Raw genomic sequence first — 23,220 nt, 5'->3', positions numbered from 1 at the left:
ACCGGAGGAAGGAGGGGGGACTCAAACTCGAGACATGCCAGGGTGGGAGCTACTTCAAAAGGTAGCCCTTAACCTTTGAATTATTTAGTTAGAACTTGGAAGTAAATTGACAAAATTTTGTATACTTGTTTTTAGGAGTATATTATCTTACTTCCCCCTCACTTATAACCAAATGGACACTTCTCAATGTAGTAATACACATTGTTTCAAATGATAGAGCTGTTAGAAAAGGCTTTGACAGCTTTCAGTAATATGACAAGCTCGTTCATTGCAATCCACAATTCCACATTGGGGAGCTAGAGGTATACAGAGAAAATCCAGAGCATGGTGAGATATATATGTTTAATATCTCTCTTGTGGTTTACCTATTTGGTGAGAGATGTCGGAGTGGGGAAATTGTGGCAGACTTGACAAACTCTACTAGTATTGCGACTACATATTATAAGGTGTAAATGCATCAATTCATTAACCATCAATGCTCAATTTCTATCCAATTCAGAGACCTACACCTGACTTTCAGTAATACATTCTTCTACCAATGAAATTGAGTTTTGACCGCCTTCCTTTCACAGGCACACTCCAGTTCTCACCACCAATGTTTCTGGATCTATCCTTCCTATACTCCTTTGATCTCAAGATCGCCTCCATAATGTTTATATCTTCACAAATTTCATGCCTGGAAAGTGATACAAGACCAGGCAGTATGTCTTTCCTGAAATCTTTAAGCCTGCTTCCCCTTTTCAGCTTCCATCCACAACCTTTGTGTGTCTCATTTATATTTACTTCAACCGGCATTGATTTTACAGAGTAGTCATCCACACTGCTCTCTGTTAGCCTTAATGTGATTGACTCGAAAGAATCAGAAGAATACTCGGGCTGCTCACTCATCTCCTCCCCCAATGCATTTGATCCTGCCTCACCGAAGCAGTCTCGAGGAGAAAACGGATTATCCAAAGAAATATGAATAAGGGACTCGGCTGCTTTCTGGATCATAATATCCATTTCCTTTACAACATTTTGATGCTGCCCGTGACACTGAGGTATTTTTTTGGTACCATCGGAAGGCCTTTCCTCTGTACAACCACAAATATAAAACCCATTTTCCACAATGGTGTCCTGTTCAGAAGAGCGGGCTTCTGTGACCCCAGATCCTAACAGAGTAGCTCCAGATTCCTGAGAGTTGGAAGATCCTGAAATTTCCAATTCCCCTATACCTTCAGAAGAATGGGTTTCTGCGATCTGAGATCCTAACTGAGTAGCTCCAGTTTCCTCAAAGGCAGCAGATTTTGAATTTTCCAGCTCTCCTTTACCCACAGCCCCAGACTGTAGATCCTTTATATAGCAAGAATTATTGGCAGTCCAACAATTGGTCTTGCCAGTAGCATCAGATGATTTGCAATGCTCAGCTTGAACGTCAGCATGATTTTTGAATGGACCTGAGGACAGCACATCTTCTTCACTACTCTCAAAGTCTATTTGCCCAACTTCTGCATCATCTACTGCTTGGGGTGAATCTGTACACCTTAAAAATTTGTGTAGCTGGTTACTTGCTACTTTAGAGATGGGAGTTACATCCAAAGCACGTGCCCGGTAATCCTTGTATAAACGGTCATTTCGTTGTGAGAAGTCTACATCTTCTTTACTAAGCTTCACATCTTGGTTGCATAAGTCTTCCCAGTGGCCCGGCAGATCCCCAGGCTCGTGCTCAAGATCTGTAACCCCTCCTTTATATCCACTTTTTTCTCTACATGCTGTGTTCACATTGCAAGCTTGTGAGGCACTAAATTTTCCCTTGGAATCCGTCAGAGCAAAATATGCAGAATTATCTTGTTGATGCACAATAGAAGTTTCATCAGAGAAGTTGTCATCTGTATTTATCCGAGAAGTCATGAACCTCCAAGTCCCATTATTGGATTCATTAACAAGTCCACTGATGATAACTGGTGAATTTTCTGTCAAAAATGGAAAGCTAAGCAAAGGAACATTTGAGAAACAAGAAGATTCATCAAGCCGAACTCTATTAAGGTCAATGTGTGTTTTGTCACATGAAGAGGATATTTGTTTTGATGTGAACAGACTGATAAGTCGGCCATTAGATTGGCATTCATTTAATCCTGCAAAAGAGTCCAAATTAAAGACCAAATGAAAACCAAGTCCCAATAAGGGCTAGAACGCAAATAATACAATTGGATTCACAATGACTTGACACTCAAGAATTTTCGGCAACACAGAACACTCAAAAATTTTCAGCACCACAGAAGTCACAAAAAAAATGTCTAGCACGAAAAAACATACCAGTATCTGAACAGCATGATTTATTTTCTTGATTCCTTCCACTCAGGTTTGCAAGGGTATGATTATTCATGAAAGGCTGGTGACCTATATCCTTTTTCAATCTACCTGAAAAGCTCAGATTGGATAGGAAAGGAGCTAGTACCTCATGTTTGTCTACAACAAATGCTGTGGGAGATTCAGAAGTGATGGAAGAAATGGGTTTCAACTCCTCAATTGATTTCCTTTCAATGGATTCCTCAGAATCAATCACACATAGGGTAGACAGACAAGACTCCTTATTGTAACAAGATCTGCTAGAAAATCCCTTCTCACTTGTGCCCCCTCCAGTACTGAGAGAGAGTTTCACTTCCTCTGGATCTGGAATATGGTTAGGACAAAGCAACTCCTTTGTTCCACCGGATTCTTTGACAGTTGGCCTTAAATTTCCTTTCGTAGGAAATTCAGTTCCTGCATTACTAATATACTCTCCAACTGAAAGTTGAAGGTCAAGAGGCTTCTGCTGAAGCTTAGAGTAAGCACCTTGGCAGTCCTCCAGCGCATTCCAGCTGGTAGATGATGTTGACCCCACCTGAAAATGTAGTCATAGGTAACATAACATTGTCAAGTCAGGAAGGGATAGCCAACAGATGCATATTCCTGCCTCTGAAATGTACATTGCACACACAAAGGTAGAGTCAAACCCACCACTCCATGGTTCTACTGAGTTTACATGCAAATTGTTACAGTTGGAATCCAGAAAATACTGTATTGGTTAAATTCATTCGGTAGGTTCACAAATCTGCCTAAGGAAATTTCCTTGCTAAGAGCATTGGATGTGGATCGTGACATCTCTGATGGTGAATCACAGGCGCAACAGATAAATCAAAGATCGCTTTCATTAATTGATATTTTTCATTAATTAGACTTCAGAAATGAGATCTGCAAGGACTAGCCTGGTTTACCATTGTTTTATTTTTTTGCGGATCTTGAAATTGTAATGCAATTGATTTTGTGTCTTCTGTCCATGAAGTATATTTATCTAATTCTTTCCGGTTGAGGTCCTTCATCAACGTCTTCTGTTTCTTGTATAGGCGATGCAGTTCATAAACCTGAAAAGTAACCAATCAGGAATAAAGATACAAAACTAAACTGGTGTCTCAAGAAAATATTTTTCTCTCACAAGGTATTGCATATGGGGCTGGTGGACCACCTGTCCCGGGACTTCTCAGAAACCTATATCATTCAGAAGAATTTTGGTTGACTCGCAGTATATGTGTGTGCGTGCAAACATCATGTGAGAAATTCTCTCCCCACCCCACCCCCACCTCCACCTCCCCCCAAAAAAAAAGTGCACACAATTCAGGCCCTTGACTAGAGGCATTCTTCCCACCTGGTTCTTGAATATAGTTTCATGATGAAGCATTGTCTTCTTTAGAACACCCTCAGGAGAATCAGTATATTGTTGCACCGAATTCAAATCAAAATCACCTCCCATCAGCATCCTGTCCTCGTGAAATTTGAAAAAACTGTCACCCCTCAGAACAGATGTTGCATCCTTTGCTATCACCAAGTTAAGCTGAGATCTATTAGAGAATACTTGAGTCCCATGTCTGCACAATTTTTGTAGAGAAATGTGAGGAGAAGTGGCAGATAGAGAAAAAAATAAAGAAAAGCAAGAATGCACAGCGTGAACAGATGAAATGAAGGTATATCATTACCGCAATTTTCTTTCATATCAACTAAAATTCTTTAATTATAAAGCAATGAATAAACCAATTATGAAGACTATATCAGTTTTCCATTCAATTATATCATAAACTACAATTTTGATCACCTCCAGTACATTTTCTCAAGAAGAAAACACTGCTAAAGATAAATCTTGCAGTGATAAGTTCTCCAACTTGTTGCTAGCTTTTATATGGTTTAAATAAATGGCTGGTGATGCAAATTAAGATGAACTTGCAGTCAAAATCTACATTATTTGAGCCTGAAAAAGCATGAATCAGCCACAACACAAGACTTTAAACTCCTTCCCACTCGGATTCTTGCTCTTCAATGATATGAAAGTGACAGATAAAGAGAAAGTAGTTTTCATTGTGCTTTCTCTTCCCTGCTTAACCCAAAAAAAAAAAAAACCTTTTTCACTCCAGCTCTGGTTCTTTGGACATACAATAGGCGAAAGTAAATTTAAGGGAAAAAAATCATTACAGAAATTATTTCACAGAAAATAAACATGTTGGATGTATCGTTTTATAATAGCCCATTATCTCATACCCTAAATTTCATAAGATAATTTCTTTAATGAATAATTCTAGGATCTTAAATTAACTTTCGCCCATTTTACTTCCATACGATGGAGCCTAGACGTTTTTAGGATCTGGGGTTCTACAAAGATATGTGATTATAGCGAAGAAATAATCTCTAGTTAATAAATACATAGGCTTCAAGTATTTGGCATGGTACAGAGGACTCCTGCAGTCCTGCTTACATGCAAAGTGAAGTTTTTTTTCACCTTCTCTTATTTCCAAATTTCAACCAAAAGAGAGAGAGAGAGAGAGAGAGAGAGAGAGAGAGAGAGACTCTAAACTCTAAAGGGGAAACGATCGAACCCAGATCCTAATAGTCCTTCGAAAGCAATCTCACTTTAAAACTTGATCATTCAACCAGTGGCAACTCAACTTCTTCGGTAACAGAAAGATGACAAGTCTCTGCTAATATTAACGAACAAACCAAAACAGGAGAGAAGGAGCAAAGAAAGCGTAAAGCGTTGGGGAATCGCATGCTAAATCTAAACACAAGAAGGTGGATAAAGTAAACAATGAATAAATAGATGGAAATGCCCAAAAGGGAAGGCAAGATACCCGAAACCAGAGAAGGAAAGACGAGCAGCTTCCAATGGAAGACAACGTGATATCTCCGTGTCCTACCAAAAAAAAAAGATCAGTGGAATTCCCAATTCTTGGAACCCAAGTAGAAGTGACAAATGCAAATTGCTAACTCCTCCCATTCTCCAACAAGGAAAAATATAAGAAACCAAAGCCGACAGAGCGAACCGCGAACCGAACCGCGGAACAAAGAGTCATTTAATAAGCTGAAACTCACTCACTCTAGGCTAGAACAGGAGGAGAGGATCAAACATCGTCCCAAAGCCAAATCATCCTCCTAGGGTTATAGAGAAAGATAGAGGGGAGGGGAAGATCGCTAAGTACAGAAGGAAACTGAACTCTTTCTATTTTAGAGAGAGAGAGAGAGGAGATATAATTCCTCCGTTTACTATTACTGTACACCTGGTGGGGATTACCACATCATCCTTTCTTCTTTTCTTTACCTTTCTGTGACAGGACTCACAGGAGCGGAAGCAAATAAAGAATCCTTCATTCATTTATTACACAACCAATCGCACTTTATATCTCTTTTTTATTTTCTCACTTTCTCTCTCCTGAGGAGGGAATCCTCAATAATCCTCAATAATCCTCAATCCTCGTTGTCCGTTGCAACTTCATCTGTACAAGTGTACAATAACATCACTTTTTCTCTCTCTAGGCCAATTCTCCTCTCTCTTACTTTTCGCAAGTCCTTCCATTTTTGATATAAGACGACCAGTCAGTCAGGTCTGTCACAAGTCACGACAACTCACGAAAGCTTCCTCCGGGACGGAGAGAAAAATCTCGCCTATACGTTACCAGTTTTACCTTAATATCCTTTCTGCATTGGTTCTTGGGTGGTCATCCGATGATCGCAACCTTCCATTGTGAAGAATCATCCATCCGCAGAAGAGAGAGAGTGTTGGATGCCTTGGATTGATGATAAACAAGGGAAGCTGAAGATTCGAGAATCAAATGGGCTATCTTGGTTGTTCTTCTATCGGCATCGGAAATAGATTCCCTAGATTGACAGATTATTTAAAAGAAGAGGGAGACAGAGACATGACAGACTTAGGGGTGTCAATCAATTGGGCTGGGCTTGGTGGGTTTATGTCTTTAGATCATGATTTACTGATTTAAGGAATGAGTTGGTCTCGACAATGTCATGTTGGGCTCGGTCAAGTTTTAGACTTTAATTGAGTTTCTCTTAATCAAATTTAATCGGGTCTTAAATAGAATGATGTACCAATAAAGCTTTAAACGGTCTTTACATTTTTTTGATTTAAGATACTTTAATTTATTTTATTAAATCATCAATAATTTTGAAAAGATATTACATTTAATTATAGCCGATAATTGATTAAAATATATATCCCCAAAAAAATCAAAATACTTATATAAATGGTCAGGCTAAACGTGTTTGTCCGAATCGGGCTTGTAAACAGGCTGAGTCAGTCGGGAGGCCTATCGGGCTTACCCCTTGCACCGTGTATTACCTATTTATAAATGGTCCGGGCTTAGGCCCGACACGTTTATTAATCGGGCTGGTCCAAGTCGGACTATAAACATGTCATGCTCGGTGGGGCTACAGGTGCAAGCTTAGGGCCCATTTGATTTTGTTTTCAGAAACAGTTTTTCTGTGCTCAAAAACGGAAAAACACCCCAAAAACCGTTTGATGTTTCTGTTTTGTTTCATTTGTTATTGGAAACAGAAATAGAAATTTATGCCTATTTATGTGTCTAGAAACAGGAAACGGAGAAACTAGTTCGACCTATTTTTCCGTTTCTTGAAACAAAGAGGGGGAAAAATTCACAAAATTCCCAATAGATTATGCGATCTACCCAAGCCTTTCTCACAAAATCTCTATAGAAGGCACTCCTCTCCATATCTCGCTACAACTCTCAAGTGGCGACTCCAAAGGAAAAACCTGAAGGTGAACCTGCATCTCTCCTTCTCCACTCATCTTCGTCCAAACTTTCGAAGACACAGCTCCATCTCCAAACTCCTGAAGCTCTAGGTTCCTAGGGTTCCCGTAACCCAGCATTGAAACTCTCTCATCCCTATAGTTCCTGAAGCTCAAGGTTCGTCGTCTTACATCAACCAGCTAGATTCATCGGTAGTATCTCTACCTGCAACTGCACTGTCATCGTTCAACTCATTCCAGAGTTCCTACCTTGTTGATCTCTGTGGGAAAGATCAACAAAAACCCTTTCTAATCTCAAGCCTGATTGCTCTTTCTTTTTCTTTTTTTGGTTGTTCTGTTGATTTGTGTTGTTATTGAATTGATTGCATTTGAAACTGAAAATTTCATTTAGTTTTGGAGTTATGGTTGCTCTATGCATCTGAATTTGGTTTTTTTTTTTTTTTTGTCTGAATATTTCTAAAACTAGGTATGCATCATCATAAGCTCTCATCTCTGCAATTGGTGTGCATCATCTGGATATTTCTGAAACTGGGTATGCATCATTAGAAACCCACCCCTATTTTTATTCTGCATTATTAGAAGCCAGCATTTCCCCCTTTTTCTTGCTCAACTGTCTCTGAAACTAAACCCATAATACCAAAATGAAATCTTTAGAAACTCTCCCTAGATCAGAACTTCATCAATTTATATGAAAAAGCTGAGGTAAATGAACAAGAGAAAAACCATTCCTTACACCAGAATGCTTTTGATTAGTAATATAGTAGTTTTCTCTCATGATCAATTTCACTTTGTTTTCCATTTGTCTTTTATAATAAAATCTAAACCCAGGGATTGTTTTTGAGGTGGGTCTTAGAATTGACACCCCTATGACAAATCATAGAGGGGGTGGGGCAAAATCTGGGAAGAGGGAGTGGGGGTGAGGGGGTGGAAATTTTGGAACCACAACCTCTCAAATGTACATCCAATGGCCATGGCTGCGTGCTTGGTGCTGCCAGTCGTTCGATGTGCTATGGGCGACGACACATTAGGGAGGATCCAAGCCAGTTCAAAAAATCTGATTGCAACCTACGTTACGATTAATTGGTCACAGCCAAAGAAATGGGATGATTAGCCTTCTTCAATGAGTTAAGGTTCTCTTTGGTTTGATTTCAATTTTTATTTATATAATCTATTTCTATTTTTACAGTTGTTTGTTATATTATAGGTCAGAATAAATCACAAATTAGTGAAAAACTATTTGTGATTTGTGGCCACAAATCATTGGTGCTGCACCATTAATTAGCACGTGTTATAACAATTAAAAAATCAGGGGTGAATTGGTACATTTGATTCTTTTTATAAAAGTCCATGATGTTTGCCTATATGATCGACCAAAGATTGAATTCATCAAAAACAAAGAAAAAGGCCAAAGATTGACCTCTGAGCTTCTCTATTTGGCAGCTTCTTTCTCCATAAGATGAAATAGTAGAGTAGTTTCTATTTAATAGAAAGTAGGAGAAATAAAAAATCAAAGGTGCAAGAGGAAGGAAAAGATGTACAAGACCAGAAATTGAAAATGTTCTCTCTCAGAGACAGCTTTGCAAAGAGCAGGTGAGATTGCGAGAACAACAGAGGAGAATATTAAAGAGGGAGGTTCTACTACTTATTTATTAAAAAACTGTTAGGAATTTAGGTGATGGGCTATTAGTAGAGATCTCAGTATATGGACAAACCCCACTTCGTTTGTTCTTGAGAGGGTCTTGGGCTCGTCGGAGATTGATGTTAGAGGAAGAGATTTTGAGCTTATACCGTTCGTTCAATGCTGGGAGAATGATCTGTCTAGGGTTGTTACCGGCGGTGCATCTGATGTTGGCTTGGCTTCTGCAATCGTTTAATTGGAAGCTTGAAGGTGGGATGTGTAGAAAGGATGATGGATGAGAGGTTGTGGTAGTGAAAGAAAGGCACAGATTAATCATGGTAGAATACGAGAGGGCCAAAAACGCCTCTGTTCCTTGAATTTCAGCCAAGGTATTTCCATTTCAACTTAGTTTTCCCCACCAACATCAAATGCCTAACAGTCTACTCCCAGAGAGCTAATTAGCAACACCTTGAATAAGTGCAAGCCCCAAGTCTCTTATTCAAGCCCCAAGTCACCGCATTTTCGGTAAAGCAAAAGACATGGGTCAAGAAGGGCAATGCACGCCATGGAGAAAGGCAAAGACATGGCAGCGTAGTGTTAGTGTACAATGTCTTGTATTCCATCACAGTTTAATCCAAGGAGTATTGATGCAGCGCCTCGACAAGCAAGAAGACGGTCTCACTATGCAGGGGGTGTAAGTGGGTTCAACCCCTACTCGAATTTTTTATTTGAGGGCAGTTGTGTACTTTCCGAATTAAGGTTTTTCGTTATATATTTGTAGCAAAGGTTTCTTTCTCCATAATACAAGCAATACTGAAAGGTGTGAGGATGAACGCTGTAACCCTATTTTCCATTTATAATGAAGTAGGATCTCATCTCAACAGGGACGTAGGCAACCTTGTCGAACCTTATAAAATCCGTGTACATTATTTGTTCTTTTTTACCATTATCTTTTGCATCGTTTTAGTGTTGCGTTTCTACGACGTAGGACATTACAACTGTGGTTAATATGGGAAGATCGACAGAGCCCACAAAGTGTTTGATTGAATGTTAGAATGAAATGTTGTGACTTGGAATCCCATTGTGTTCAAGGATTGGGCTCCTTTGTAGTTCGTGCTACAATGTAATGTTGATACAAGAGCTGGGAGCCCTCAGACATGCAGCCCAAGGCATGGACGAGCAGCCCAATATGCTCCCAGCCCTTGGATTTGTGCTACACGCTATGTCGTGCGATTGAAGTTTCATGTTTAGAGAATATATTCTATAAATAGGAATTACCAAACCTATTCCTAATTATACAATCTATTATCTAAATAGTAATCAAACAATTATTATTTTTGGTCCATAATTTATTGCCACAAATGATTTCTCAAAAATAGGTAATAACTAATAAATACAAATATAAACTATATCAAAGAGAACCTTAGCTTCACGATCTATATCTTTGTCTCCAAGTAGGGTACCTGCAAGCCTACAACCAAAGCAGCAGCCAAATTTTTTCAAAGTAGAGTGAGACTTGGTGTGGCTTACGGCTCATGACTCATGGCTCACAAAGTAGCAGTGGCTCGAACAACTTTCCCTTTAGTTATACATTTTGTTTTAGTGGTCATTTTGATATTTAATTACAGAGATGTTATATATCGATTAATGGATGACATTAATGAAAATGAAGGTGTAGGATGTAACATCATTCAAGAGGGGCAAGGACATTTCAAAACGGGAAGAGAGAAAGACATAATGCCAAAATTTACATTAGCTCCCGGACGGGAAAAATAAAAAACCCTTACTGAGCTTAGATATGGGCCCACTGATAGACCCAATAATTTTCTCAAATCCTCTCAATGGTCATACTTAAAACAGCAGGAATCCATTAGGGTTGAAATAATCACTCGCTAAAGATGAACACCACCTACTCGCCTATTGAAGCTCTAGAAAAAGAAAGAAGCACCGCTTTTGTAAGCTCCATCCCCGGCCAGTTCCAAGAAGTTTGTCGGTCTTTATTAGGTTCCTTTCTAACAAAAAAAACAGTATAAAATTATAACCATTGGATTCCCGTTCGATACTACTATATTTTATCCTCCCATGTTAGCTCAAAAGCTTAATCACGCTTCATGAATTGAGGTTGATGCAGGGATTGGATCTAAGGGTGTTAATTGGTTCAGTTTTGGCATGTATATGGTGCAGTTTGATTTGGTTCACATTTATTTGGTTGAAACTAAAATCGTGCAATTTACTAAATAGTTATGGTACTTTTCGAAATCGTAATCATTTCCATGATTTTTAAACGTTGTTGATTCACGGTTTTAAATAGTTTTTATCGCGATTTATTCCATACGATTTCCAAATAGTTAGTAATCAGTTTGCTAACTTAACTTAGCTTTTGTTGATAAATGCTTCAATCTTGTATCAAATTAAATGAGGCACTGAACAAGGAAGGATTTAACTACATAACTACATAATAGAAGTGAATTATTGAATAGACTATTGGACAGCCTCTATGGTCCTTAATTTTTTCCTAAATTAAATCATTATATTTTGTTAAAACAATCAAATATTTAATAGTTATATGGGCTAATTAGATCGTTTAAACGGTTTAGTTTTCACGGTGTCAATTCGGTTTGAAACCAATGGGTTAAACGGTTAAAACTATCCCAACTCATTTAACTAATTGGTCTCAAACTTGAAACAAGAACCAAACCATTTACTAAACGGTTTTGCGGTTTTGATATAAACGGTTCGATTTCAATTTCAAATTCACATCCTTAATTGGATTTATGATCTCATCAGAATCGATCGAAACAAATAACAGACCAAATTCATACCAAACCAACAAAATTTGATAGAGAAATGATATGAAAGGTGAAACAATTTTTTAATATTTGTTTGTAACATCGAAATTAGGAACTAGGAAGGCAACATCTTTGTTGATAGGCGTATGGTCTCAGGTTCAATTCTGTGATTTAAGTGAAGATCGTGGTGGTGGATTGCTGCACTAGTCTCCTCGAAAATTAGTCGAGGTACGTGTAAGTTGGATTGAACACCTTGGTTAAATAACATTTAAAAAAAAAAAAAAAAGGCAAATCTGAATAGAATCAATATCAAACTGTAATAGTCACAATAGAAAATCTATAAGAACCCAGACCAAATTGGATTAAAATCAAAATTAAACTTTGACTTAACGACTTAGTTTTGACTGAGCCAATATCATACCAAAATTGATTCAACTCGATCAAAATCAGATCAAATTGATAGATTGATACTCTTAATTGAGCCGAGAGCCTGAGACAGAATCAAAAGGCTCTACTCTACTGATCTTTTTTTTTTTTTGGTAGAGCTCTACACTACTGATCCAATCTTCAATATAGGAATCATGATTATTGCTTTTAAATGCTCTTTAATTTGTTGCCCTGCCAAAATGTTACCTTCTGCTAAGTGTGTTAATCAATACAATTTTGGTGTAAACACTACTGCTCCAATCTTTGATTTTTTTAACAAATGTTTTTAGATATTGAAATTGAAATAATTTATAAACGGTTTTCAGTTTAAAGTGATTTCTTAGGATTTCTAATTTTTTATTTAAACAATTTATTTACCTTTAAGTTTGATATAAACTTAACTTGAATTGAATTATTTATTATTATATATGGTGATTTACATCAATCTCCTTTGGCGTTTGCTTATATTACATCCTCCCCTTAAAAAATCATTTATTACATTTAAACCTAAAAAATTAACACTGTTAGACTAGTGTTAGTTTTAAAATATAAAAAGACATAATTACCCTTGTCTTTCTTCTCCATCTTATTTTCTGCCGCAGACCAAGAAATGGATTCCCCAAGAAACCCCGAGTCCTGGCTCTGACAGACGAAATTTAGCTGCAACTCATATGACAACCAAAGAAATGGAATCTAAAAAGGCATTTTGGAAAATACAATAACCTATGAGGGTATTTTTGAACACCCTAGGAGGAAGTGAATATTCCATTTCTTTGGCTACCCGCAGGGGGTTGCCGGGTAGCAACCAAATTTTTTCCGACTCTGACTGACTCCGATTAAAGAAAGGCAAAGCTTAGCTTTGGTGGCCAGCCAAAGCAACGACTGAGGGTTTAGGGTTTGACGGAAGCACATGGCTATTAGAGGTCTTATAAGGGTTGTCAACGTGAACTACAACAAGAAGTGAAGAACAACAGCAGATGGCACCAGCAATAGTCAAAGTTTTGATCATGTTGTCCTCTGCTCGCAAAAGTTCAGACAAAAAAAATTCCTGCGACCTCAGAATCACCTGAAACCTCAAACCATCCTTCTCCCTCTGAACCCCAAGTCCTTGAAATCCAAACACAGAGAGAATTCTCCGACCTTTTTGTCGGTGATAAAGGCCAAGATTTTGGAGTTTTAGATCAGTTGAATGTCTCTGGAAGCGAAGAAGGGGAAGGGGGAGAAGATGAGGAAGAGGGAGAATGTGGATTTTGTCAATTCATGAAGGGAGGTGGATGCAGAGATAGTTTCATCTCTTGGGAGAAATGCGTGGAAGATGCAGAGAGAACAAGGAGGATGTGGTCGAAAAGTGTTCTGCGATCACGGGAATTTTGTATAAGTGTATGGGGACGAAATTAAGGGCCCGTTTGATAATGTTTCTATCGTTTCTTGAAACAGAAACGACAGAAACATAAATTTTCGTTTCTAGAAGCAGAAACGGAATTGAAAGTGTTTGATAAGTCATGTTTCTGGAAGTCAATAGTAACCAGCAAAATAATGGCCACGAGTCGTTTCCAGAAATGGTGAAAGAAGTTTTATTTGTTTTGCCTGGATCGTTTCTTGAACCATAAATAGGTAGAAATTTCTATTTCTATTTCTGAAAACAAATGAAATGAAACAGTTTTATCAAACGTTCACAAAAACGTGCTTCTTAAAATGTTATCAAATGGGCCCTTAGCTATTGCCCGGGTTGCAACCAAGCAACCAAGCAACCGCAACCCCTGTGGCAGACAAAGAAATGAAATCTAAAAGGGTATTTTTGAAAATACTATAACCTAGGAGGGTATTTGTGAACCCTAGGGAGAAGTGAATTATTCCATTTCTTTGACTGTTAGTAGGGGGTTGCAGCTACTTGGCTACAACTCGAGTAGCAGCCAAATTTTTTTCGAAACGCTCTATGCAGATTACTACGAACCAATGCTTAAAGCGGAGAAGGCAGCAAAAGAAGAGGTGGTCAAGGAATTGGAGCGTGAAGCTGCTTCGAGGGAATCCAAACGGGGAACAGAGTCAAAAGAATAAACCAGAAGCGTAGTGGTTTCTTCAATTCTTGTTATTTATATATTTACTTCTCAAGAGAAAATATTTCTATTTAATTGTAGGGCTGACATTAATTGTTATGTACATCGTCGGCTCCTTGGAGGCAAGTAAGTACGAGATCCGGAGATGTTAATGCTCAACATCCAGATGGTTTAGAAGAAGAGGAAGAAGAAGAAGAAGAAGCAGAAGAGAGGGAGGGTAATTATGTATTTTTATATTTTAAAACTAACACTAGTCTAGAGGTATTATTTTTTTTTGGTTTAATTGTAATAAATGATTTTTTAGGGAGAGGATGTAATATAAGCAAACGCAAAGGGATGTTCATGTAAATCACCCTATTATATATTGATGTAAACTTAATATTTTTTTAATTGAAATTGTCGTAAACTTAACACTTAAACTTTCTTATGTATATTAATCGATTTAACAGTTTATTTAGACGGTTTATCATCGATTTAAATAAGTCAATTTAATTTATATTTTTTTATTTTGAAACCAAAATTAAATCCTTTATTAAAAAAGGATCCCTCTCGTTCTTGATACAGGTTGGTACACATGAGAAGAGGACATCACAAGCAGAAGAGTCACTCACATCAGATCCAGAGGGATTGTTGGGCTGTTAAAATATAGTGAAGAGACGGAAGCCAAAGAGACGCCATCACTATTCGATCTCTTAAGCAACTGGTGTACTTGTGCATTGTCGCTGGTGTCATCGACCATGGACGAGCATTTGCGCTTAAGGGTCGAATTCTAATGGTTTTTGATCACATTGTTGGTTCGATCAGAGAGGAGATGAGCGATTGTGGCCCATTTGTTACTAAACTTGGCATGTACCCAGATGATCATCTCATCCATATCTTTCCTTGAAGAAGCTATAGATGATTTTTAGAACTTGATTCTTGATTCACTATTCGAAAATCTAACCCTGAACTACAAGATTAAAGTCAAAGATATAAGGGTAAAAGTAAGTTTACATACCCATAAGGGTAGTTTGGTCATTTAGATAATATGAGACTGTTGACATTAGAATGGATTTAATAGAAATTTTTTGATGAAAGAGAGGGATATAGAACTCTTATTTTCATTTTTGGGGTTACATGATATTATGAAAATTTTTAGGGATGGCACAAGAAAACTTTCCCTTTTTAATTGAAATTGACATAAACTTAACACTTAAACTTTCATATGTATATTAATCGATTTAACAGTTTTTTTTACTTAGATGGTTTATCATCGATTTAAATAAATCAATTTAATTTAAACTATTTAACTTATATATCTTAATCTTGAAACCAAAATTAAATCCTTTATTACAAAATTCACTATTTCGATATAAATGGGTCGATTTGATTTTGACAATCACTTTGCATTCTTCTTTTTTTTTTTTTTTTTTTCCTTTTCTTGGAGAAATTTTCCATTTTCTTTTCTCTCTCTTGATATGAACGAAAGGCATCTTGTAAATGAACATCTTTCCTCCTCGTATTGGCTGCTGCCGCTGCTATGCTCTTAAAGCTTTGAACTTTTTACTTTTTTGTGGGACTCGTAAAGCGGTGAACATGAATCCCACTTCGTGTAATTTTTCTATGGAAAAAAGCATGTGGATTGTGGTCGTATAATTTGGTTTCTCTCAGTTATTTGTCTATTCTGATATGCCACGTCATCATCGACGGCCGTGAAGCATGGATCAGCATCCCTGATTTTCTTGTTTGTTGATTATCAGCGATAGATCACAATCGAAGGGTTCATATTGGCCTTGTTATACGATGAGATCAAATTTGCAAACAAGTTCGGTTCGGGTTAGGGGTGTCAAACCCTAGTTTGAATCGATGAAATGAATATATCGAAAAAATTCAAATTGAATCGAATTGATTTTTTATTGAATTGGTTCGGATTCAGATCACATCGAACATGAAAAGCTACATTGAATATATCCTAACTCAAATCAAACCCAAATTGATTAAAAAAAAAAAACCGGTTTAAAATTCATGAAGAAAAACATGTTTTTTGTTCCCATATTTATGTATAAGGGAAAAGTCTCTTTTGAACATGAAGCCAAACCAAAATCAAACCAGACAAAACCTAATATCAAACCAATAAAATAAAATCACATTAAACCAAATCTAAATCGAACCAAAACTGAAATCAAACGATATCAATCTTTTTTTTTCTTTTTTTTTTGAATCCACCCATTTTTTGCATCGAAATTGATTCTACCCAACTAAAACCGGACCAAACCGATTGGTTGACACCCTAGGTTAGCTTTCTCTGCCTCGAATCTCGAGGAATAGTTCAATTGGCGTGGCGTCATCATCCACAGACCCTCTCTCTTTATAATATAATCTCAATAGTAGTCCCCCCAAAACCCCCTCCCCCCTTTCCCTCCCTCTTCCTTTCTAATTTTATTAAAGATTATGACTCTATTTTCAATTAAATTTAAAGAAATCCCCCTCCATAACGAGCAGAAGACCGTTGTGTGTAATTTCCAGCAAGGCAAGGGTCTCGATGTATTTGGATTCCACCGACGCCATGCAATTATCAATTATGCGGCGATCCTTCCGTAGTTTACTACTTTACTTTTCTCAGGTCAAAATTCACCGCCCGCAGCCCTTTCCACGTATTTATTTACAATTATGACCCTGTCAGGTGTCAGCTACCTTTTGATCCTTTTCCCACATCCCCATTTCCTCTCCTGCTTCTTGTCTCTGCCTTGCTGCTTTTCTGGTTTGGCTTTTCTTTCCCTCTTTACATCAGAAAGCCCTCCATACTCCAAAGTCCAAAACCCTTTCTATCTGGCTCTCTTTCTGCTCTTCCGAGCTACTCTCCTCGCCCTGGAAGAAGATGAGCCGATATAGAAGAATCGAGATTTTTGAAACTTCGCCGTCTCTCTTCATCCGAGAGACCTCCTTCTTCAGCCCCCCAACCCTAACATTCCCCTTATTTCCTCAAGTCGACGACCTCGGCCTCGCTCTCGACATCTCCCCGAAATGCTTCCTTTCTCCAGTACCATCTCCCTGTGAGCTCTTCGACTTTGTCACCGATGTCATCCAGATCGACAGAACCCCCTTCTCCTCTTCTTACAAGAGGCTCCAGTCTCAAACCGGCCCCGATTCCAATTTGCGAACCCTCTGCGACCGTGTTTCCGCCCTTGAGCTTGGGATCGATCACCTCCTGAAGAAAAAACCCAGCAATCCCGACCGCAAGTATACATGGACGACCGAGATCAAAGATGCTAAGAAGGACGGCGTTGATCGCAAGTACGAATGGACGGCGGAAATCAAAGGAGGAAAAAAGGGCAGTAATCTGAGTGCGGTGGATAAGTACTACAAGTGGACGGCAGAGTTCAAAGGGAAAGGCAAGGACGCTCCACCGTCTCGCTCCTTTACATTTAAAGCCTCCACGGCTCCCGCCGGTGACTCAAGTGACTCGGATTCCGACAAGGAGAATAAGACAAAGAAGGAGAAGAAGAAGAAGAAGAAGAAATCCAAAGCTGAGCCCTCCAAACGTGTGGTGGAGATCGAAGAACCGGTTGATCAAGGGGTTATCGTTCTCAGACAGGTCAGTCCAAATTATCTCACTCCACACTTAACTAGTCAAAGACTTCTTTGCCCACATGCACTTGGTATCTGATTTACATGTAAGCCACTTGGCACTGCACTTGGGCAATGCCAATTTCATTAGGGGTAAGTATGTCATTTGATGTTTTTCTTGGAACTTCTGGGAAGGCTTTCGCCAAGAGGGTTGGGGCCGATGACAAGGGCAAGAAGAAAGAGCTGTCGCCTCAAGATGCGGCTCTGATGATCCAGTTAACCTTCAGAGCTTATCTGATCCGTCGATCACAAGCTCTTCGTGCGCTTCGGGACCTGGCTGTTGCCAAAAGCAAGTTGAAGGAGCTTAGGGCGTTGTTCAACAACTTCTCTTACCGCCGCCGCATTGCCCGGGATGCGGAGGAGCTCCAGAGGTTCTCTGAGAAGATCATCGTTCTCCTTCTTACCGTTGATGCCATTGAGGTAAATGCCATCTTTATATGTGGACGAAGAACCGTAGTTGGTGGTTTGTGTTCTAATCGAGGGTTTTGTAATTGCTACTCTATGTGGGTATTAGGGAGCTGATATAATGGTTCGAGCATCAAGGAAGTCGATGGTGGATGAACTGGAAGCAATGCTAGATGTGGTGGATCCCCAGCCTCCGGGAAAGCTAGTTTCCATGAAGAGGAGGAAATTCGATCTGCCGGATGGTACCATCCGGAAGGAAATTGAAGCTGGAGTGGCTGAGGTCGTCCAAATGCTGAATGGAGAAGATAGTGACCACAGTGCTGCCTTTGAGGCCTGCTTGTGAGAGTTCCTGCACTAGTCATTTGGTGTTTTCATTAATCTTGAAAAACCACTATGGGCTCTTTAAGTCGCTTTATGTTTAGCCATGGAGATTAAAAAACTTCAAACCCCACCCCCCCCCCCCCAACTGGTTCTCTCTGTGGTAGATTGTTTTTCACTGTTTGAATCTATGAATTTTCTGAAAGGCTTTTCTACTATTTGTTTTTGGGAACTCTTGTCTTTGCTTCTCAGCTGCAACTACAAAGTCTAGCAACCTCTAATTTCACAGTTTTGAGAGCCATGGTTTGAGTATTATCGATTATTTAACTAGAAAAAAAAGGGAAAAGGTTATTGGTATTGGTTCATCGGGTAATCCATATGGGTGATCCATATTGGTACTGCTGCTCATCGATCCTGAATTCCTGATACCATGCCGACATCATATCATTTCATCATATCAGTGAAATGATATGGATCAAGGATAAAACAGTCTAAGAATCTGATTGTTTAAGAAAACTATGGGAAAATTGTATCAATATTGTATTGATTAAATACCCTATCTGATGCCATGCACTAAAACCATGGGAAAACTATGAAACCAACTCTGCACAAGGGAAGTATTAAATGATGTCCCGGTTTGTCACAAATATTTTTGTGGACCCAGATTCTATTCACAATGGATTAATGAATTTCTTCAATCATCAAGTAAAAATATTCAATAATTGTTTTTTTTTTTTTTAAATTAAAACAATACTTGCAAAAAAATAGGTTTACAAGAAAATTAGATATGAAATAAAATTAACCTTTTTTGTAATTTGATTTTTTGGACTAGAGAACACTAGAGCCCGGATCAGGTCATTGTACGAGAGCCTGAGTTTTGATTCTCATACAGCTAAGAACTATACATGTGTAATTAACTTATTACTTTGACCGACGACCTATCTCTTCCTATTATCTTTTTCCATACTCTTCTCTTCTCACGGTTTATCAATTTTTTTTATTTTTTATTTTTAATTTATGATTTAACATTCGTTTATTATTAATCCTACAAAATAGTCGACTCTCTTATCTTTTTCTTTTTTTTTCTTTTAAGTACATTTTTTGACTCTTTATTTTTTTTTAATCATTTTTTTTCTTTTTTTATCTTTAAGTACATATTCTTTCCGTCTTTCACTCGATCTCCTCCTGTTTTTTTCTCCTATTCTCTTTTTCCATACTCCCTCTCTCTCTCTCTCGTCAACATTTATCAATTTTTTTTTTGTATTTTATTTTAATTATGATTTAACATTCGTTTTATATTATTAATCCGACAAAATAGTGGACTCACATTTTTTTTATTTTTTTTTAGTTAATCCTCTCTCTTTCTCTCTCTCTCAAAATTTTCATTAACATTTTTCTTCATCCATAGAAGACGGTTCGCCCACCATCCTAGGGTTCACAAATCTCTATAAGGTTTTATTACAAGTCCAAAATACTTTTTTAATATCCTCTTTCATTCATATGAAGCATATGATGAATGGATCACCGCGGTTAAAAGAAAATGAGATTTCTCCACTTATAGAGTTATTAAAAGGGTATTTTGGACTTGGGGTTTTAGTATAAATATTGTTGGAATCAATTAATTAAAATAAGAAATAATAATTTAAATAAAAACAGAAAAATAATGTATGGCATTTAAGTAGATAAGAGAGATAAAATGCATTTAAGTAGAGAGAGAGAGAGAGAGAGAGTGAGTGATAATAGTATTGTAGGTAATCCCGGTACTAAAATTTAGTGGATTACATGTGTCGGCAAAAGGGAAGTACAAGAACCTAAGACAAGGTTCTCGTACGAGGACTTGATCCGGGCTTAGAACACTACCCTGCTTATGTATCTATATGTCATCACAGGTGTTAATGGGAAGAAATGTGGAAGCATCAGCAATGATCATCATGGTCTTTTCCTATCCATTATGTCTAGGTTGTAGAAATGCAACCCTAAAACGATGCAAAAGATAATGGAAAAACAAAAACAAACAATGCACTGAGATTTACAAGGTTTAGAAAGATTGCCTACGACCCCGGTGAGATGAGATCTTGTTTCACTATTAAAAGAGAATAAAATTACAACACTCGTCTGCCACACCTCTCAGTAGTGCTTGCATTATAAAGAAAGAAACCCTCGCTACAAATATATAGCAAAAACCCCTAATCCAAAAAGTACACAATTGCCGTCCTACCTGTCGAGGCGTTGCACTAGTACTTCCTGGATTAAATTATGATGGAATACAAGACATCGTACATCAACATAGGTGTGTACCTACATCATAAGATGGGAGAGCGTAAGTAAACTTTTAGGCATTATTTCCTATTTTCAACCTCATAAGATATAATAATGACATTCAATCCTCTCCCGACGTCAATCATAAGGTGAAATCACTATGAGGAAGGAGGGAGAGTTGTATGGGACAAGATGGTGCGGGGAGGGAGGGGAGATTCAAGTGTTTTATTGATCATGTTTGCTAACCCCACACCAAGGTCGACCATATTTGTCGGTGGCACTTCTGTTGGCATAATTGTAATGGGGCTTTACTCACCTTGCATTGGAAAACTATCGTGCTCTGTGCACAGGAGAAAAGGGACTTGGCCGCGGTGACAACCCCTTCACTCTAAGGGTTCGTACCGTCTGATCCTTAAGTGGAAATTTCACAGCCAAAATGGCACCGGTGACGAGTGAACCTTGTGAAGAAGCACATTGGACCTGGCATTTTGTCCATGGCTAGCGCTGGGCTACGAACACCAACGGATCTCAATTCTTCAATTTGTACTTCTAAGACCAAGTGGCTCAATCGGAATCATGTCGTTCAAAGGGTGGGATGGGCGGTGAAGGGGAGACGGAAAGGGGTGGAGAGAGGAAGAGATGTTTTCTTTAGGGAGAGATTTTCCTAAAAGGCAGTATGGCCCTACTCTAACGGAAAGGGGACAATAGATCAGATTGAATTAGCCTGTATCAGTCCATATTAGTCAATTTTATCCCTAATTTTTATTTTAAAAGAATAATTTTTTATATGATTTTACCCCTATTCTGATATCAATACCCGATCCTAAATTGGTCAAGTATTGTGTTCGATCTCAGCCAATATCGATACGACTGATTCAATACGGAAGCTCAAAAACATGGTCCCAACTCCCAAGTCCTTTGGCTTAATTCTTGCTTCCACTTGTTAATTTTTAGGATATCACGTCCAACAATAAACATGCCATCAATATATTGAAAAAAATAGTAAAATTTTAAGAAGAAAATAATAAAATCACCTTCTAAAAATTTCTTAACAAACACGTCTTTTTATACCCATCGTCGTGAAGAAAAGTTATATTTACATCAAGTGTTTGAACTTCTAAATTCAAATTAACTTAAGGATGTCATTAATCAGAGAGTGCCAGGATCCTTAATTATAAGCTTTTATATCGAGTTATTCACAAATAAGGGGAGAAATATTAAAGTGAATCGATGCGTACCCATGATGAAGCAAAGAGGCTTTTCTAGCTAGATGTTCATTTCAAAATTCAAATGGCACCTCGGAGTGTGCCCTTATGAGATCTGTTTTTGACAGGGAAGATAGGGAGTTTCCCAAAACCAACAGCTTTTTGGGGCACGATGGGATCAAAAGTAATAGTTCTTTCATTTCAGGTCACACCATTTTTGGATGCAAAGAAGGTGGGATTTTGTTGAGCACATCCCTTATACAGTTATACTGTCCCTACGCTAGGGGATCACATTCAAGAAACCGTACCAGAGAATAAAGCCATAGACAGACCAGTGGTACAGTCCCAAATGAAAAGCATGGATGGCTTATTTGCAGAAGCTAGCTCCCACACACATTGCCTTCTTAATTTAAGAGCGAAGATCCATATATTAATAAAAAAGAGGTCTGGAAGACACTGATTCCAGCCGGAAACAAATATGGATTGGATCCTCCGAAAATTAGATGTTAACTATATAATGACTTGAGGGGAAGGATTATCGGAACCATCCTTGTGGGTTTAGAGATAAAGGTATGGCATACACTGTCCATGATATAAAGGGATGATTAAAAATTCATATTCATATTCAATTCGTATTTGTATTTGTATCTGTTTAGTGAATCTGTATTTGTAAAATCAGTTTATAGAAATTATCCGAATATGTTTGAAAGCTATTTTTATCTGATTTGAGTATAAAAATATAATTAAATAATATTTTATAGGAAAAATGTTACCCAGTAGTGTGTACCAGAGCCAAGACACAATTAGTGTGAAAAGATGGTGTTGAAGATGCTCATGCGTGCCCACCCACTAGTTGCAGACACTGCCAAGACACAATTAGTGTGAAAAGACGGTGTTGAAGATGCTCAAGCGTGCCCACCCACTAGTTGCAGACACTGATATGTACATGCCCTATCGAGTAGCGTTCTCCTCTCTCCTTTCTCCTCTCCTAACAATGTATGTTTCTTTTCTTACAAAAAAAAAAAGTCTCTTGTCTACGGTTTTTAACCCACTGAAACACTTTTTTTACCTTTCTTGTATCTCTCTATCCCTAATCTAAAATCCTAGTAAGAAAATAATGGAAAAAGAAAGTTACCCATTGGACAAATTAAGCCTCATGTTTTAAGGGCTATGAAAAGACACCCCAGCTCTTCCCTGAAAATAGGGACCTATGTCCTGGCGTTGCGAACGCAAACCGGAGGCGTTACTCCTCTCAAAAAATAAATTAATTTCTAAGAGAAAAGAAGCGTGCTTGCTTGCATGGCATTACACTCAAACATAGACGAGTGATGATTGTCTACCGTGGGTGCGACGATGCGGTGAGCAATGGGCGATCGAAAAGACATCGACATGTGTGCTGATATCATCCCGACCATCGGATACTCATCACACCACCGCATCCGTGGCAGAGGATGTTTTCACGACATAGGCTGGT

At 38.2% G+C, this 23,220-nt stretch overlaps 2 protein-coding genes across 4 annotated transcripts; one reads left to right on the top strand and one right to left on the bottom strand.

Annotated features, from left to right (window-relative positions):
• Positions 1–442: 442 nt before the first annotated feature.
• On the bottom strand, positions 443–5,741 carry LOC122082575. 3 transcript variants are annotated; one of them, XM_042650231.1, is made up of 6 exons: positions 5,603–5,741; positions 5,136–5,197; positions 3,665–3,884; positions 3,237–3,383; positions 2,296–2,863; positions 443–2,114 (listed from the first exon to the last, which is right to left on the bottom strand). In XM_042650231.1, exons 1-6 carry the CDS (start codon positions 5,654–5,656, stop codon positions 517–519), a joined length of 2,649 nt encoding a protein of 882 aa, XP_042506165.1. In that variant the 5' UTR covers positions 5,657–5,741; the 3' UTR covers positions 443–516. The 3 variants fall into 3 exon arrangements, with proteins under 3 accessions (XP_042506165.1, XP_042506167.1, XP_042506166.1); XM_042650233.1 differs by lacking the exon at positions 5,603–5,741 and adding an exon at positions 5,377–5,560; XM_042650232.1 differs by lacking the exon at positions 5,603–5,741 and adding an exon at positions 5,381–5,560.
• Positions 5,742–16,674: 10,933 nt separating this feature from the next.
• LOC122080674 (BAG family molecular chaperone regulator 7-like) lies at positions 16,675–18,514 on the top strand. The gene is made up of 3 exons (XM_042647490.1): positions 16,675–17,527; positions 17,695–17,979; positions 18,074–18,514. The coding sequence occupies exons 1-3, from the start codon at positions 16,811–16,813 to the stop codon at positions 18,305–18,307; spliced, it is 1,236 nt and encodes a 411-aa protein (XP_042503424.1). The 5' UTR covers positions 16,675–16,810; the 3' UTR covers positions 18,308–18,514.
• Positions 18,515–23,220: the final 4,706 nt, after the last annotated feature.

Source organism: Macadamia integrifolia, chromosome 6, assembly GCF_013358625.1.
Source record: "Macadamia integrifolia cultivar HAES 741 chromosome 6, SCU_Mint_v3, whole genome shotgun sequence".
Lineage (NCBI taxonomy): Eukaryota > Viridiplantae > Streptophyta > Magnoliopsida > Proteales > Proteaceae > Macadamia > Macadamia integrifolia.
The sequence above is the reverse complement of the archived record's forward strand: the minus strand, read 5'-3'. Positions and strand labels throughout refer to the sequence as shown.